Source organism: Acanthisitta chloris, unplaced genomic scaffold, assembly GCF_000695815.1.
Source record: "Acanthisitta chloris isolate BGI_N310 unplaced genomic scaffold, ASM69581v1 scaffold5971, whole genome shotgun sequence".
In the NCBI taxonomy this organism is placed as follows: domain Eukaryota; kingdom Metazoa; phylum Chordata; class Aves; order Passeriformes; family Acanthisittidae; genus Acanthisitta; species Acanthisitta chloris.
The window spans coordinates 87,407-104,694 of record NW_008655407.1 but is presented as its reverse complement, the minus strand read 5'-3'; the positions used below and the strand labels follow the sequence as shown (position 1 = coordinate 104,694).

Here is a 17,288-nt window from a genome sequence, read left to right as displayed (position 1 = left end):
ACATCTGGAGTGATGGTGTTTGTCTTCCCAAGGAACCGTTACGCATGATGGGCCCTGCTCTCCTGGAGATGGCTAAACACCTCCTGTCTGTGGGAAGCAGTGAATTAATTCCTTGCTTAGCTTTGCTCATGTGTGCAGCTTTTGCTTTCTCTATTAAACTGTCTTTATCTCAGCTCATGAGTTTTTCTAGCTTTTACCCTTCTGATTGTCTCCCCCATCCCATTGGTGGGGGAGTGTGTGAGAGGCTACGTGGTTCTTGGCTGCTGGCTGTGGTTAAAACACGACACTGTGAGGCAAAAATGTTCAATCTGGGTGTGACTGCATTTGCAGTCATTTAAATTCCCCAGGCCTGACTCTATACTATCCTGTCCCTTGCTCAGGCACTGGCCCAAGCACCAGGCATACAGGACTTGGTGGCCTGTACACTGGGTACCAGGACAATTCAGGTTAGGAAGGACTGCCTTGCAGTGGAGGTGGTACCCTGAGAAGGAGGGTGCAGATGGCAAGAAATTCAGAGCAGAAGTGGGCTCCATCACTGGTCATGTCCATTGCAATCACAGATGGCTGGGAGGATCTTGGTGTGATGCTTTCTCTCCCCCTCTCAGAGAAAGCACTGGATGACATCCAGCCATTAACAGGTTTGTCAGCAGTACTGACCTGAGTGAAAGGTAAACCTGTATGTCAGCTTCACCTTATGTAACACTGAAGGAAAAAAGGGCATTTGCTCTTACAACTCGCATAAAAAATAAAATGCAAACAAAACAAGGTGTGTTTTCATCTCTTTCCACTTGATATTATCCACCTTCAAAGTTAGAAAGTTATGACGCTTGCTGCCAAGCATAAGTCAATAAATAAAGAAAATATCAACAAGCTTGATTTCAAAGGTCATGGGAAGAGGGCGAGTGCCAGGTTTCAGCCTTCTCCTTCCCCTTTTCAGTCCTCAAATGCTAAAAACTATGTTCTGCCCTGGGGCAAGGAGAGAGCCCTCACAGGAAGCAACTGAATTCAGAGCCTCTTTAAGCCGATGAACTGGATCCAAGCCCGAACATCCTTATGAATATAACTAGTCCAAGAGAAAGCAGTGAGGAGAACTGTAAACAATTTGGAGATCACCAGCTGCTGTGATGGTTCCAGCTCACCACCAGCCCCGTCTCATGAATGACCAGGACTAATCTGGAACTGTCCCACACACATGGCAGCACTACAGGACGGGTCCCCAAACCTCCTCTAGCCATGGCAGCTCACAAAGCAGCTGCTCAATGACAACACACAGGAGAAGAAGGGTTCTTGCCTTCAGGCTGGATGAAGCCATGTGATGATGGAGAAAGGGGCACCTAGAGCTGCCTCACCACTCTGACACAGAGCATACCCCAGAGCAGGTGAAAGACACATCTTCTCCCTTCCCTACTACAACTATAGCTCCCCAAAACATTCTCTTCTGCTGACTCCTGCTCACACCATCCCACATCAATCAAGATGCAGAAGCAAACCTGGCACCCTTCATGCTCTCATCCTCTTTGCCAAAGGCATCTGGGAGGAGTGCTCTCACCACTCCAAAGCCACAGAAAAAGGGACTGCAGAATTCACACGGACAATTTTGAAAAGCAATGAGCATTGCATCCTTACAAATTAGCTGGGGTAGTAGGAGCTGAAATAACATTTGTATTACGGCTCAGCCAAACCAGACTGCAGTTTAAGGTTTGGGTAAGAGCAAGGTTTGGGTAAGACCAATGTTCATTCATACCTTTGTTCTCATTCAAGGATGTGAAGACTGTGGCAGACTTACAACTAACAGGCACAGCATACATTGAAATCGTCAAAGCTTGTAAAATCTGATTTACTTGGTGAGGGGGAAGGGGAAGTCATTTAGTTTGATTCATAAAAGGTCTTGATACAATCTAAGCTTCATCATCTCTGAAGAAACAGCTCACTCCCTGGACGGATATCAAAAGGCTGCTGTGTATAGCCTTGATAACACAATAGTAGAGAACAATTCCTAGTGCTGAAGATTACAAGATCTTTGTATCAGCTGATTTTCAGTACAGCTTCTCTCACATTACAACACCTGATGGCCACTCCAGGTTTAGTTAGCTTTTCCGAGGTCCATGCATCCGAAAGCAAGAAGACAGAAGCTTTGCAGAGGTTTTAAGTTTGAAAAAAAATAAATGCAGACCCAGGAATAAATAACAATGTCAGTCTACCTCCCTTTCCCTGCCTGAGGTTTTTGCTCTCTGGAACCTCACCTGCTGTAGGAGTCAGAGTCTACAGCTCTCCTGCAGGTCAAAGGCAGCAAGCAGGAGGGCTCAGGGTAATTCTGCCTTCATGCTCTCAACATAAAACACAGGGGCTGGGTGATACCTTCACTGGCCTGCAAGGCTCTGCTGGCTCCGGAGCTGCCCTTTCTGTGACCTGAGTCCTGCCTGGACTCCGTGAAGAGGGATGATGCTCAAAGACCCACAAGTAGAAAAGAAAGCTTAAACCCAGCTGAGTACAAAATTTAAAATATAAAAATTTAAAAAAACAAAGACAAAAAAATAATTCCCTACCTAAGCTGCTAAGGTTGGGGAGGACTTTTTATTGCTGCTGACATTTGTTTCTGGAGAGGAACATGCATTCGTGGGAGGGAAGAGACAACTTTGTCACACACCCCATGGGGCTCTGTGAAGTAGCTGAGTGGGAGAATTTTTGACACCTCCCTATGCTGGAGCAAACCCAAAAGTACAGGCCAAGACTCCAGCAAGAGCCTCCCCTGGGGAGATGTGAGAACAGCACAGCCAATCCTGCCTCTCCATGAGAGCTGCTCTCCAGCACTCCTGCAGCATGGGCTAGAAACCGAATTCACAATGGCACAGAGATGCAAGGAACCAGCAGGCAAAAGGGAAAGGTCAGCTAAGGTCGTTACCACCATGGCCCAACCAGAGCAAAGTGCAAACAAGAACAGACTCCTGCGGAGCAGTACTGGGGAAAAGCAACACACATGTTGCAAATGTTTCCCCATGCTCTTTGTCCCCTTTCTTTTACAAGACTGGATGTAAGAAACAAAGCCTACTTTGTAGAAAAAGACACTACGGAAACCATAAGCAGAAAGAGTGATTGCTGCAGACTGTACTTTGCACATCCATTTCCACATGCCTGCATACCAGAGTACAGAGATTACTCCTACTATCACAGATGAGGAGCACCAGATGCAATGGGCTGATATGCTGTTTTATTACCAGCCCCCTGTGGTAAGAAAAGACATTAGGTTTGAGCTCCTGTGCATTCTCCCGGGGAGCCTGCAGCGCCAGCAGTATTTACCTCCAGTATTTTCTCTTAATAGGTAGGACATCCACTTGGTCTTGTCATAGATAACAAGCAGTTTCGACAAGTTTGCAGAAGATGTGCCTTGGGGGTGGCAGCCTTGCAAGTCCCAGATTCCTACTTTTCAGTCAATTTCTTCACATGACACCAATGCCAGCTGCTCGGCTGCTCCCATCAGTGAATTTGCTCTACAAACAGTAGTTCTGCAAAGAAAACACTCCAGCAATGGAGACTGGGATAGTACCTGTATGTACTGAAGTAACAGTACTGTAGACAGAGGTCTGGAGACATCAGTTAGGTCACAGAAAGCTGACGATACAGTACCCTGCATTGATAGAGCACACTGCAGATACCTGTAGACTGGGGCTGAGGTGATGATAGCTTTCCATAGCAGACACTCTCTGGGTCCAAGAACAAGTGTGGCGGATTCCCATGCTTACACAGTCTTTGCTGTAGCAGCAACTTTCCACATGCTCATGGTTGCTCCTTGCCTTGGTTGTACGGTACAACTATCAGCAGTGGGCACATGCTCACCTTCTGATGTGTGGTCTGCAGGTATAGCCTATAACAAATGCAAAACATCTTCTTTGGCTGAGGCCAGCTGTATTAGCAACATGCCCAGTAGGACCACTCGACCACTACCTAGTGGAAAAAATTACTCTCTCATCACTGCTCAGGCACTTGCAAGAGACACTCCAAAGCTGCATGGATGACTGCAGGCCTGTGATGTGATTTTCTTCTAGTACTCAACAAGCAGATGGAGGTTTGTGACTGGTTTCTCCCAGCCAAGCTTCCTGCAGAGGGATGACTAGTTTCCAGAGCGTTAAACAGACATGTGACCATGGCCAAATGCCAGATGGCTGGAAAGAGCATTGGAGCAGCCCTCACGATGCACGTCTAGCCTTGGCTGCCAGCATCATGTACCATATGTATCAGCTCTCAGATAGAGAGGCCTGGCTGCAAGTTGGGAGTGTGACACAAGGGTATTACATGGCACAATTTTTAGTGAGGCCATCATACAATAGGCCAGAATGAACAACATTTTTTCTTTCCCTTGCTTGCTTCCCTGTGCAAAGGGATCTGCATTTAAGGCTCTTTTAGTGATGGCGTAGACAGAAAAAGCGGCTTCAAAGGCAGGACACCTAGCCTTTGGCAGAGCAGGAGGTAAAATTTTTGCTTCAGGGGATACCATTTTGTGTAATTCTCACAACAGATGACTTCAGGGAATGACGATGCACTGAGGGGCAGGTGAGTACTGTAGTTTGTGCCACTTAAGCAACTGTAGGCGAGTGGAAGGAAGCTGATGCTTGTTGGAAGGGCTACAAAGTTACAAGTCTATGGCAAAGCCTCATGCAATGGAGTTACATGAGCCCCTGGAGCACCCACAACAGCAGAGCCTTTAAGCATCCTGGCTCTTTGCTCTCACTTGTAATCAACATACAGCCAGGGGATTTGTTCTGCATTTGACTCCTAAGGCAGCCATTACCCACACTGATGTCTGCAATCATGAACAGAATATAAGTGGAAAGAAAAACAAGGAAACAAAGAAAAAAAGCCCCTATGTGACATCACTCTCTGCAAACCAGCAACTCCAGCTGCAGTTTGACAACCCCTTTACGCTGATCTAACTCTGGGCTGTCACTGAAATGATTAGCCCTAACCCTCTTGCCCACCCTGCCATAAACTGGATCAGGGAATTTGAATGCTATTTACCGTTCTTTAATCAGGCTCCTTTTCATTTGGATCAGCTACCTGAGCACATACTGCTCAGCCTGCCCAAGCACAGGATGCAGCAGGAGAGAGTATGATCAGGGGCAACAATTCTGCTGTGAGATTGGCTAAAAGATGTTGTCATACAGGAACAGCCTCACACCAGTACACCAGTCTTAACCTGCCTCAACATATTCTCACACGCACACTGAAACAACTTGCAAAAAGCATAGTTAGTTTCAGAGATATTAAAATGTGTATGCTGCATCAGTTACACACAAATCAGTGATCTGCCCAGACTGATTTTGTTCATGCTTTAGTCTGTGATATGCTTGTGTGAGACATGAAATGAAGCTAGATCTTTGCAGACTTCTAACCAGAATAAGTAAGTGTGAGACAAACACTGGCAGGCAAATTACAAGAACAAAAAAAAAAACCACCAAAAACCCAAGAGATGGTTGCCTATTTATTTTAAAAAGAATTTTGTTGCCATTTTTATTTTCAAGAAATGTGTACACTTGGAGAATCACACAGAGGTTTTCTATCCCCGCTGATGTCTAAATGACAATCCTCAAAACGCATTTAATCTGTGTCAGCAAAGCACTCTGATCCCTGGATGGGCTTTTGGCACTCTAGTCCATTAACTTGTGCTTACATTCCAGAGGTGAAGGATGCTCCAGAGGAAGCCTGAGGATGTGAACAAGGTGAAACATTCATTGCTTTATCATGTGGAATGGTGCTTAGTCCTTCTGGAAAGTTCAAGTCTCTGTGTAGTTAGCAGCTGGGCCAGTCCATTCATCAACATCATAAAAATAGTCAGTGACATCACCAGCACATAGTGGCTAATGCTGCAAGGAGGAGACAGATAAAAAAAGTAAGAGAAACATACAAATTTTCAGAGTAAAAAAAACCCAACCCTGGCATAAACAACCCTTTTATTTCCTTTTTAACTAGGCCTAATTATTGGCCTAGGATGTAATTTTATATATGCTGCTCCTAGAAGACAAGTATTATAGCAGCACTATCACGTAAAAACCAAAGTCTGTAACAAAATAGTTCTGAGAAAACAGAAAACACAACTGAGCATATACCAAGTGAGTAAGAGGTACTAGGTGTACTTCTCATTCAAATGGGTAATTCAATATATGTGACTGAAACAATTGCAAAACTTCCATTTGCTGTGAACTGTAACACAGGATCTATGGAGAGCTTGCTATCAGGTAGGCATTCCTTGGTACTAAGACAACCCAGATATTTATGTCAGCTGAAGCACAATTTTCTAGAGAAAACACTATTCCAGTGACAAATACCTTTAAGAGAAAAAACCAAACAAACCAAAAAGCCACTACTTTTCACTCCACATTTCTAAAACCTGCAGAATTCTCTGCTGTGGTAATACATGGTTTCAAAGAGATTGAAGAGATGAGTTCAAGAGTGGTTAACAAACACAATATGAAAACGCAGCAGCTGGGTTAGGAAGTCCTTAAGTCACTAATGATTAAAAGGTTAACAAGCAGAGAGCTTGTTCTCCACTTGCTCAGATTCTATTGCCTGATGTTCACTAGTGTTACAGATGGGCTGTTGAGGGTCACACAGATTTAACCTAGCATATTCAGCATCCTGTGTTCAAGGGTTCAAGGCTCTTTTGGAATTAAATCTGGCTACGGATGTCATGAATAATAGGAAGGGCTTCTTCAAAGACATCAATATCAAAAGGAAAACTATGGAAAACGTGGGCTCACTACTAAATGCAGAGGGGGCCCTGGTAACAGAGGGTACAGAGAAGGCAGAGTTACTGAATGTTTTCCTTGCTTCAGTCTTCACTGCCAAGGCCAGGCTTTCAGGAATCCCTTCCTGACCCAGGAGATCAGGGAGAATTCTGGAGGAAGCAGACTTCCTCCTGGTGTGGGAGAATTGGGTTAGAGACCATTTAGTCAAACCTGACGTACACAAGTCCATGGGCCCTGATGGGATGCCCCCATAAGTGCTGAGGGAACTGGAGGACATCAATGTCAGGCTACTCTAAATCATCTTTGAAAGCTCATGGTAGTCAGGAGAGGTGCCTGAAGATTGGTAGAAAGCCAGTGCCATCCCCAGTCTTCAAAAAGGACAAGAAGGAGGACCCAGGGAACTACAGACCAGTTAGCCTCATCTTCACCCCTGGAAAGGTGATGGAATGGCTCATCCTGGAGGTCATCTCTAAGCACACAGAAGACTAGAAGGTGATTGGGAGTAGTCAATATGGATGCGTCAAAGGGAAATCATGCTTAACCAACTTAATTGTCTTGTACAATGGGATACCAGCTGGAGATAGATGAGGGGAGAGCACTGGATATTGTCTACCTGGACTTCAGAGCAAGGCTTTCAACACTGTCTCCTATAATATCCTCATATGCACACTCAGGAAGTGTGGACTGGATGAGTGGATGGTGAGGTGCATTAGGAAAAGCATTACCTGCACGTCGAGGGAGGTGATCCTGCCCCTCTACTCAGCCCCAGTCAGGCTGTGTCTGGAGTACAACAGAGGGCAACAAAGATGATTAAGGGACTGGAGCTTCTCTCTTATGAGGAAAGGCTGAGAGTGTTGAGCCTGTTCAGTCTCAAGAAGAGACAGCTGAGAGGGGATGTATGTCATCAATGTCTATAAGTATTTGTGAAAGGAGGGTGTCAAATGGATGGAGCCAGGCTCTTCTCCATTGTGCTAAGCAACAGAACAAGAGGCAACAGGCAAAAACTATACTACTTGAAATTCCACCTGAACATGAGGAAGAACTTCACTGTGTGAGTGCCTGAGCACTGGAACAGGCTACCCAGAGAGGTTGTGGAGTCTCCTTCCCTAGAGACACTCAAAAGCCATCTGGACACACTCAAAAGCCATCTGGACACAATCCTATGTAGCATGCTCTGGGGGACCCTGCTTGACCAAGGAGGCTGGACTAGATGACCTCCAGTGGTTCCTTCCCACCTCAGCCATTCTGTGATTCTGTAACATCTGAATCAAACTGCTGTTAATGTAAAGCACTAGTCATCAAGAAACCAGAATTTTTCCAAAGCCAGTGACATTTCAGGCTAGAGATGCAGTGAAACACTGCTGAGCCTGTGTCCATCATGCATCCAAAGCAGCTTTGCTTTCTTCCTGGAACTGCTGAAGATACTAGGATTCTGACATGAGAGATACCCTCACCTCCTGATGCACCCATACTCACTATTTCAAAGCAGATGGCTCTTTAGGACAAGCAGAGTAACTTCAGACTCGATGAAGACTGAATTTAGTCACAAAAAAGGATTGCAAGCAATGCTTGCTGGCTTAATGACCTGAAATTTCTGCCAGAGGACTCATTCAGTTTGAGAGTTTAGCCACAGAAGAGCAGTAAAGCTCATAATGCCGACGCTATCAATCCTCACAACCCTGAGACTGTGACAGCGCTGGCGCTAGCCTAGAATAATTTAGCTCTGTGGTGAAGCACCAGCTTTTAACAAAGCTGGGCTGTAAACCAGTATGAAAGAATAAAAGTAATCCAAGAAGTTCACTAATAAGCAGGAGTCATTCCACAGCCAGGGTACCACCGACCAAAGGACCAAAGTGTATAGAGAACATGAAAACAGACTGGACTCATGCTATAAGATTTTTCTGTTTCAGTCGAGTCTGACTAAACCTTCTCACAATACCTTACTCAAAATACATAGTTTTAGGAAATCAATTAGAAAAATCCACCAGCATAAACTGTAAACTCATGTAAACTCCCACCTGCATGCAGCACAACTGAAAATACTCAGCAATGTGAACAACTCAAGGTTTAAAACATTAGACAGGAAACATCTTTGCTACAAGCATCTGCCTCTTCCAGTTTTGGCTAAGCAGAGCAGCACATCTATGAGAGCCAGGCTCCTGTCCTGTTTCTGAGGAGAAGGTGTAAGAAGACATAGCAAGAGCATGAAGCCTACTGTCACCTGGGCAGTGCACTTTGGACCTAGTTCAAGGCACATTTAGAACAACAAAGATAACACCCTCATGAGCTGCCCTTGGAAGACCACCTGGGTGTGTTACAGCTTCTGTTTCAGTTCTCTATGGGAAAGGACATGTTGACAGCTGAAATTCAACTCCTTGTTGCAGCTATCTTCATGGCATAACTTGCCCTTGAGGACTCTACAAGCACCACAGATAGGTAAGTTTGTGTGGCTCTTAAGGGAACAGCCACTCTGGCAAATATAGCTGGAAGGCTTAGTGTTTCATGCATAACTGGCAACACCTCAGCTTTCCTTCTCACCTGGCACCAGAATTCTAGCTCTTCATATAAGCAGCAATTCCACTTTCCTTCTAACTTGCAAAGAAAGCTTGAATGAGAAATCTGAAAATCACAAGCCAAGTGAAGAGCCTGCCTTTATTCCTACTGATACCCCAAGACAGTCACCAGAGGACAGACATCTGAATTCCTGTCCACCCCAAAAGGAGCTCTTTCAGATGTGGGTGCTAATCAGTGATTTGGGGGGGCACAGAGAGAGGCTTTCTCAAAGGAAAAAAAGTCTCCACAAACTCTGCTTAGCTACTTACCAGTTGAGGGACTGGGCCCTCTGTACTCTTGTAAAGAAGAGAGATTTGCTTACATTTCTCCCTTCTACACTGCAAAAGGCTGAACAGTTATGCTCCTTAATTAAAACATCAAATGTTCAGAGTAAAGAGATACATATTATTTTATGTCATAGAGCAGAATTAAAGACAGTCTCAATCTACTTATCATGTAACTACAAAAAGCCAGCATCTCTGGGGCTATCAACAACCAGTACTGCAGTGCCTGTGGGCAGCTCTGCCTGGTAAATTACTTCTTAGGCTAGGGTAATGCCTAACAAAGCAAGACTCTTACAGGTATACGCTACAACAGCAGTGGCAAAATCTTGATCCCTATAGAATTCAGGACTGAACCCTTGACTGGATCTGTAGTTACAGTGAAGGAGGTAATTCTTAAAATAAGCTTTCTGCATCAGAAATAAGACCTGGGCTAATGAGAAAAAGGAGTGAGATTCTAGGCTCCAGGCAAGTTAGATCCCTGTGGAGGGAGAGACATTAAACAGGTTTAAGAGAATAGCATAATGGGGCACAGTGGGGCAATGATTATAAAGGATGAGATGGCAGAGAAGAGGTAGCAGGTATAGAGCATCATGGATGATCTACGGTAAGGCAGCACTGTTCAGTGGAAAGGTGAGTGCCCTACGTACAGATCAATGTCAACAGGGAAAGCTGGGGATTGGAAATTTTTACCAGGGAGGTAAGACACCCGTTTTGGCAACAAGGCACCAAAAGGAGAACATATGAGGTACTACCATCTCCTGCTTTGTTCGTGACAGTGTATATTGGTGGGAAGTCAAAGACAAGAAGAATCAAAGATAATAAAAAATTATAATAAAAAGATTGGAGGAATCAATCTTGCTCCAAAATCTGGATTTCTCCCAAGACAGCCTAATTCTTAAGACGGCAGACCTGATTAGAAGCTGGAAAGACAGGAAGATGGAGTAAGTTACCATAGCAATAAAAAAACCCTAGAAACAAAACAACTAAAACAAAAACAACTTCTGCAAGGACCTGGAAGAGCACTCTCCAGCAGAGTACAAAGACATTATTTCTACACAACATGCTATTTTGAACTGTGAGACTGTTCCCAAGCACACACTGACACCCCAGACATAGATTAAGAATTTTAAGTCTCCTGCATTTCACGCCAGGATTCAATACCCTCTCTCCTCTGTTACACACAAAACAAATCACAAAGCACATCACTCTTAGCTCCCATTTCAGAAATTCTTGGTAAACATAATTTTCTTCCCAGTTACAAGACTTTTGTTTTAATAGTCAGACCTAGAAGCCCTAGTACCCTAACCCTGAAATCAATTCTGTTATCCCTAAAACCTATAAAAAACAACCTCCTGTGCTTTATCTATGTCCCCTGACCTTTGAAACTGCAGAACAGTTAGGATCATATTCTTCTCTTTATCTTCCAACAACTGTTATAAAAAGAGGGAGTAGTTCAGTATGTGTCTGTATAAAGCTATATAATAGTCATATAAAAAAGAATTCAGGTTTATCTTGACTACCAGATGATAAAACTATTTACAAATTGTATATACTGTAAAGATATAGTAGGCTTTAAAGGCTCTTTCTCTCTCTCTCTCTGGAGATCTACAGATTGAGATAGATAAACATACCTTTTAAACTGCAGAGATTATTTTAGTGATGAAGAAGTAAAAAGCTAGCTATTCCATTTGGCTGTTATTCAAAAATAAAAGCATCTGTCAGAACAAACTTTTCATCATCATGTACTACACACTGATACATCAAAAGTACTAGGAAAAATGCAGTATTATTTTTGTGTGTTCTTCTGGGGCATATGATGCAATTTAGGGATACCTCAAGATATACAGGTTGTCATACATATATAGGTATCTGCATTCACTGCAAGATTATTATCCCATTATTATATCAAAACAATGGAAAGCACTCACTGAAAGACAAGTTCACATTGATTTTGGCATGACTATTAAGGAAAGGGGCTTTAAAACTTTCTAAGAAGCCATAAATATTTATGGTAACTGATAATTTACTCAGAGGAGGGAATCAATGGTGCGTTGACAATTTGCTGAATGTGGTAATACAGGACTGTATCTTGGATCTGTTGCTGCTCAGCGTTTCATTAATGAACTGGAAGAGTGGAAAAGGTAGAAATCTGTTTCTATTCAAAGACTATACTTAAGTGGCACGTTGAATTCAATGGGGAGAATAAAGACATCACACTGTTAGGAAGATATGAGGCATGGTGAAATGGCATGTCATGTGGTTAAGGTATGACAGAAGGAGACCTAAAAGCAGGAGTCAGGGGTGAAATGTTTTAAAAAAGGAAATGTCGGTTCAGTAAACAAACCTTACTTCTAAACAATGAGATCCACTAGGAAACAAACCATCAGCATAAAAAAGCAGTGAAGGTCTTTTTATCGCAGGGGGTTTAAAACCAGCTCTCCCACATGAAACCTGCATATTGGAAAAGCCAAGTATTGCCTAATGAGAGTCTCCTACTGAACTTGCACATTCTCAGTAAGAGAGAGGGCATAAAAAAGTTTTGAAATGTGGCAATTAGAAAAACCACAGAAAGGCATCACCACAAGAAGAAAAGGAGTATGGAGACATATATCAGAAGCTTTACAAATGTGGCACAAATACCACTGGACTCTGACAGACTTCAGAGGAATGAATTGCCATGGGGCAGTTAAATTGCAGATTGTCCACCTGTGATTTTCAGTGATGTGGTAACTAGTAATACAACACAAACCCAGATATTTTTGCGTACGCACACTTATCATCACTGCCACGAAAAACAAAAAGCAGGGGCACAAAAGAAAAACATGAAAGTGCTTCTATTCTTCATTCCATGAAATTCTACATAGGTTTTGTTCAGATACAAACAGTTGTGGGGGGAGGGGAAACAAAAAAACCCCAAGATAATTTCCTTAACTGACTCTGCCCTCTCAGGAAAATTTTGGCAACCCATAAAATGTCAACTGAGAGAGGATATTTTCAGATATTGCTGTCAAAGCAACAACAGACAACACTGCAATGGGAATGCTACAGAGCTGTCACTGCAGTTGCAACAGGAGGACAGGAAAGAGCCGTGTTAGTATCTCACTCCCACTGGTTTTGGGAATTGCCCAAAACCCTGTGAAACTCATCCCCTCTTTCAGGAATAAACAAAAAAAAAAAACCTGCTGCTGCTGCCTGCTAATTTTGCCAAGCCTGAGTATCACACATTAGAAATCTGCTCAGAGGAGAAGGTTCTGGTGCCAAAATAATGCTCATGCTAGATCAAACAAGGACCACTTCAGCTCTGCAGCTATGGCTTCACCTCTCTTCTTATGCAACCTAGTCATTTTTATCTTATCTGCATAACATACATATAAAACTATAATATATAAAGAGACTACAGTAAAATAACATAGGTGGTAGACTCAAGCACTCGAAAGTGAAGTAATGACAAAGGCTGCCTGAACCTTATGCATTACCACATTAAAAATTAATCACAAATTACTCTTTTGAAAGGCCTTTTTCAGTGCTTTCTTCAGTGATCAAAATACACACACACACAGAGTCAGAGTTACAGTTGTGCCTAATGAGCTCTCTTAAACTCTTCAGAATAAGGCAAATTTTCAGCTGACATGGAACCAACAATGCATCACTGTTGTAAAGCTCTATGCTATGAAGACTGTGTATCAGAGAGGAAGTTTTTGGGTACTTGTAACAATTTATGTTTTTGCTGCTAACTCCCATTTAGAAAGCTTCTTGCCCAGCAAAACAGAAATTTTCTGAGGTCTTTAATATCCTTATTATATCCTGCATAGGATTTCAACCCAAAGGATGAGGCCAACTGATTTACCATAAACTGACCATAGCAAGGTCAGTTATGTTAGAGCATCATTTCCAGTATTTGATCTAACTGTATCTCTGCCCACTAGGAACCAGAGGTAGCTACAAAGGTAGCAAGGAATTCCAAGCAGGTATTCCAAAGAAGACGTGTAGAATACGTGTGCACACACGTGTCCATGCATGCATGCACTGGAGAGAACATTTGGGCTCAGCAAATCACAAAGTCTATGTAGACTAAACAGATATTAACAATGGGCCACTATTCAGCTTCTGTTTAAATAACAGTGTCAAGTGACCAGATTGGCTGGATTAGTAACAACACATTCCCCACTAAGCTTATTATGGCATATTATCTATTTCCACAATGTGGGGAAGGTAAATCTGAAATGTGTATTCCCTCTATTTGTTATTTTTGGAGTAATCACAAACAAGACTGCACAGCTGAAAACCTGCTCCATGATGTATGCTGTGGAGGCTTATACAACTCAGAATGCAAAACAAATTCTCTCGTTTTAGCTGTAATTTCTATGTTTAAATGCTAAAGCTTTACTCTTCCCCAGCTAGGGGGAGGATAAATGCATGGGTCTTGGTAGCCACCAACATATTTACACAAGGTTCATTAATTCACAGTGAACTGTATATGGAGGCTTAATTAGATTCCAGAGAATTAAAAACTTTAATAAATTGTCATTTTAACAGTGATTATAACTAATTTAAATGTAAGACAGTGATTAAAATATTTTTAAGTGTAATTACTGTTCTTTAGCAATCAAACAAATCCTAATAACTGTATTTCTTGCTATGCTAGATTCATTACTTAATCCATATTGCTCTGGCATAGATGAAGACACAAGTTTTAGCTTGGGATATGTATACAGGTGTGTGCTCATATGCTTTAAGTATGTGGAACATCACCGTAGTAATTGATTAAGGAGAGTAATCGAAAAAAGTTACAAGAGTTAGGAGTAGACAAACAACAATATGAACCTATAAGCCTTAAAAAATGCAATGGAGGCAAAAATGGTACTGTACCTTGTTCCAATATCCAGCCAGCTTCCATAATCTTTAACCAAAAAGAAAAAATGCTAGGAAATAAACCAGCTTTGATTAGTACATCAACACTGCACAATTTAAAAGAGAAAATTAAATCCTATGTTTTCAGGTTGTTTACTTCAAGTTTCTAATTCTTAAAGTAGAATAAGAGCAAGATCTTTTCAGGAATGCTCATTTGGACCAAAGTAAAGAACAGTCTAGGAACCAAAAAGACATTTAACATGGTATCAAACACAAACAGCTAAAGATCGACTAAGTTCTTTCTATCTGGGTTTGCAAGAAACGGAAATACTAGAACTTTTTCAATAAGAAGAGCCAAGCCACCTTACTGTTTGAAATAACATGATCCCAAATAACATACAGTGCCTAAAAGAAGGCTATATATTGTTTTCATGTAATTTCAACATGAATTTCTTTGGGCAACTCTGGCAGTTCCCCACCTGTAAAGCGGGAATAATGCTGGGAGAAGAGCACTTGTTAATTAGTGAATCTTCCTAATTCTAGCTAGTGGTCATATTGATTCAAGACCACAAACCCATTCTCTTTCATATTTTTTGTCATGCAGCTTCCTCATTCCTCTGTACACACATCTACGTAACAAACCTCTGGTAACCTTTTTTTGGTATACCTAATACATGATCATTAAATGTTTCAAAATACTTAAACCAAAATAGCAGAATACATGAGATATAAACCCTGGATATACCAGGGCTTGCTACACACTAGCAATACCTGCACTCTTCTTTTGGTTCAGTTATACTGATTTTATTAGTGAAATGCTATAAACATGGTTTATTGGTATTTTAATTCTTTTCCTGTGGACATTATCAAAAATCAGATCAGTCACATAGACTTATTTGAAATTAGACATAACCATACCATCTCCATTTCTTACTCTACAGACAAATTAGTCATCATTTGGTATTTACTCATTGTTTTTCCTATCAGGTGATATTCACAGATCACACTGTACTAGGAAATAAGACCAGGAATGCTACTCCAAGGGACAAAATGAAAACAGCATGGGTGAAGTGACAACACCAGTTCTACCTGCTGCTTTGAAAAGGTTTTCATTTACCTTGTGATACCCAGTGGCACTGCTTGCTGAGTTGAAGACAGTTGGAGTGGGCAAGGAAAACATACTTTTAATCTGAAAAAATTATGCTGGGGTATTGTTCAGGTTTGGGCTGTTTTAGCTGGCTTGGTTTGTGGATGCAAGCTTTCTGAAGCTAGCATTGCCTAGCAGCTTATTACAAAGGGCACAAAAGTGTCTTTTTGGATGTTGCTGATCTCCTATATTCTGACAATTTTAACAGAGCTAGTGGGTAATGCATTTCTCCTTTTCCTCTCTTTTTCAAGGGAAGTTGGGTTGGGTAAAAGGTTCAAAACTTTTACTAAAAAAATAACTAAACCATGCCCATAGCTAAAATTTATATTCTTACTTTAATTTTTTCCTAGGAATTTGATGGCAAAATACATGAAAAACTCAGAATGGAAACTTATTATTTCATTTTTGCCTCTTATTATTATGAGAACACTGCTTCTTCAGAAGCACTAATTACATGAATTCGAAGAGTGGTGATTGGAAGAGTTTTATCTCTAAGTTATGCTAGGATTTCAATCCAATTCCCTGCCCTAGTTACAAAAACTTTGAAGTCTGAAACAAATTCAGATCTCTCTTGATGGAATTAGGAGAACCTTTGAAGAGAATGTGCAACAACAACTTACCAAAGCCATAATGTCTGAAATCACAAGAACAATGAGGAAGAGGCTGTAATGGAAAAAAAAACACCAATAAGCAAACAACCCACACCATCAACCTTTATTTATGGGCACAGATGTTAAAAAGGCTTCTTAAAAGCCCCATAAAGAAATTCAAGCAAGATATCATTTCTTGCACTTGCCCTTCAAACACTCAGATACATTTCAATGTATCAGCAAACAGTTAAAATACATGACTAGGACATCTGGCATTTGTCATCCCACCCTGCTTGAAAAAGACATTTCACATTAACAGAGTTTCAGTTCTGCAACAGAGAAACCTAATGTGAGTAATTTTTTGGAGAACAAGAGCATCTTACAAACAGCACCTGCCCATTCCTGATGCAGGGAGCTCATGTGCCAGTTAGACCAAATAAAGCTGACTTAGAAGCTTCAAGCTTCACTCAAAGAGTGAGCAAAGATGTTTGGCATAGGCAGGCAGATACCTGAGCTGACTGGTCCTACCCTGACAACTACTCTGCTGGGTAAGAGGCTGCTAAAGGAGGTGCCTGCTTGCCTTCCAGATCTCTGCGTACCTATAAGCTGCTCTGGGAACACCCAGAATTTTGTGGCATGCTCCCAAACCTGTGGGCCTCTCTGTTAGATGGCAGGTTCCTTCTGGAAAAGTAGGCTGTGGCCAGTAAAAGGAACAAGAAGGGAGGATGCAGAGCTGGTTTTTCCCCCCTATTAACCTAATCTTCTTTTCATTAAACTATGTAAATCCTAAATTACATGAAAGCAATTGATATAACTGGTTAAAACTGGTTTCTAAGTTAATGACACTGAAGTAATGTTGCAAACAGCTGACCCATTAACAAAAGGGTCTTTAACTAGAATACAGCTAATTTATCAGTACTACCATCATAAATCCACAAGGCATTTTTTGGGGAAAATGTCCTGCTGCAGTGTTGCATGAGCACGTACCGAGGGGACAGCCATACCAATGCCTCCAGATGAGGAAGTTTCTGATATTGCCTACATCAGTTGTACTTCATTAGTAAGTCAGGGTGCAACAAACCAACTGTATCTCAGGCACACAGAAAGGCTTCTCCGAGCTTAC

General features: G+C 41.9%; 1 protein-coding gene across 1 annotated transcript in view; it reads right to left on the bottom strand.

Moving 5' to 3' along the window:
* Nucleotides 1-5,734: 5,734 nt before the first annotated feature.
* Nucleotides 5,735-17,288, bottom strand: part of PIGN (phosphatidylinositol glycan anchor biosynthesis, class N) — an 86,243-nt gene continuing 74,689 nt past the window's right edge. The window contains exons 26-28 of the mRNA XM_009083883.1: nucleotides 16,196-16,238; nucleotides 14,447-14,499; nucleotides 5,735-5,858 (exon numbers count right to left, since the gene is read on the bottom strand). Of these exons, the coding sequence (XP_009082131.1) occupies nucleotides 5,735-5,858; nucleotides 14,447-14,499; nucleotides 16,196-16,238 (220 nt within the window). The remainder of the gene's footprint in view (nucleotides 5,859-14,446; nucleotides 14,500-16,195; nucleotides 16,239-17,288) is intronic.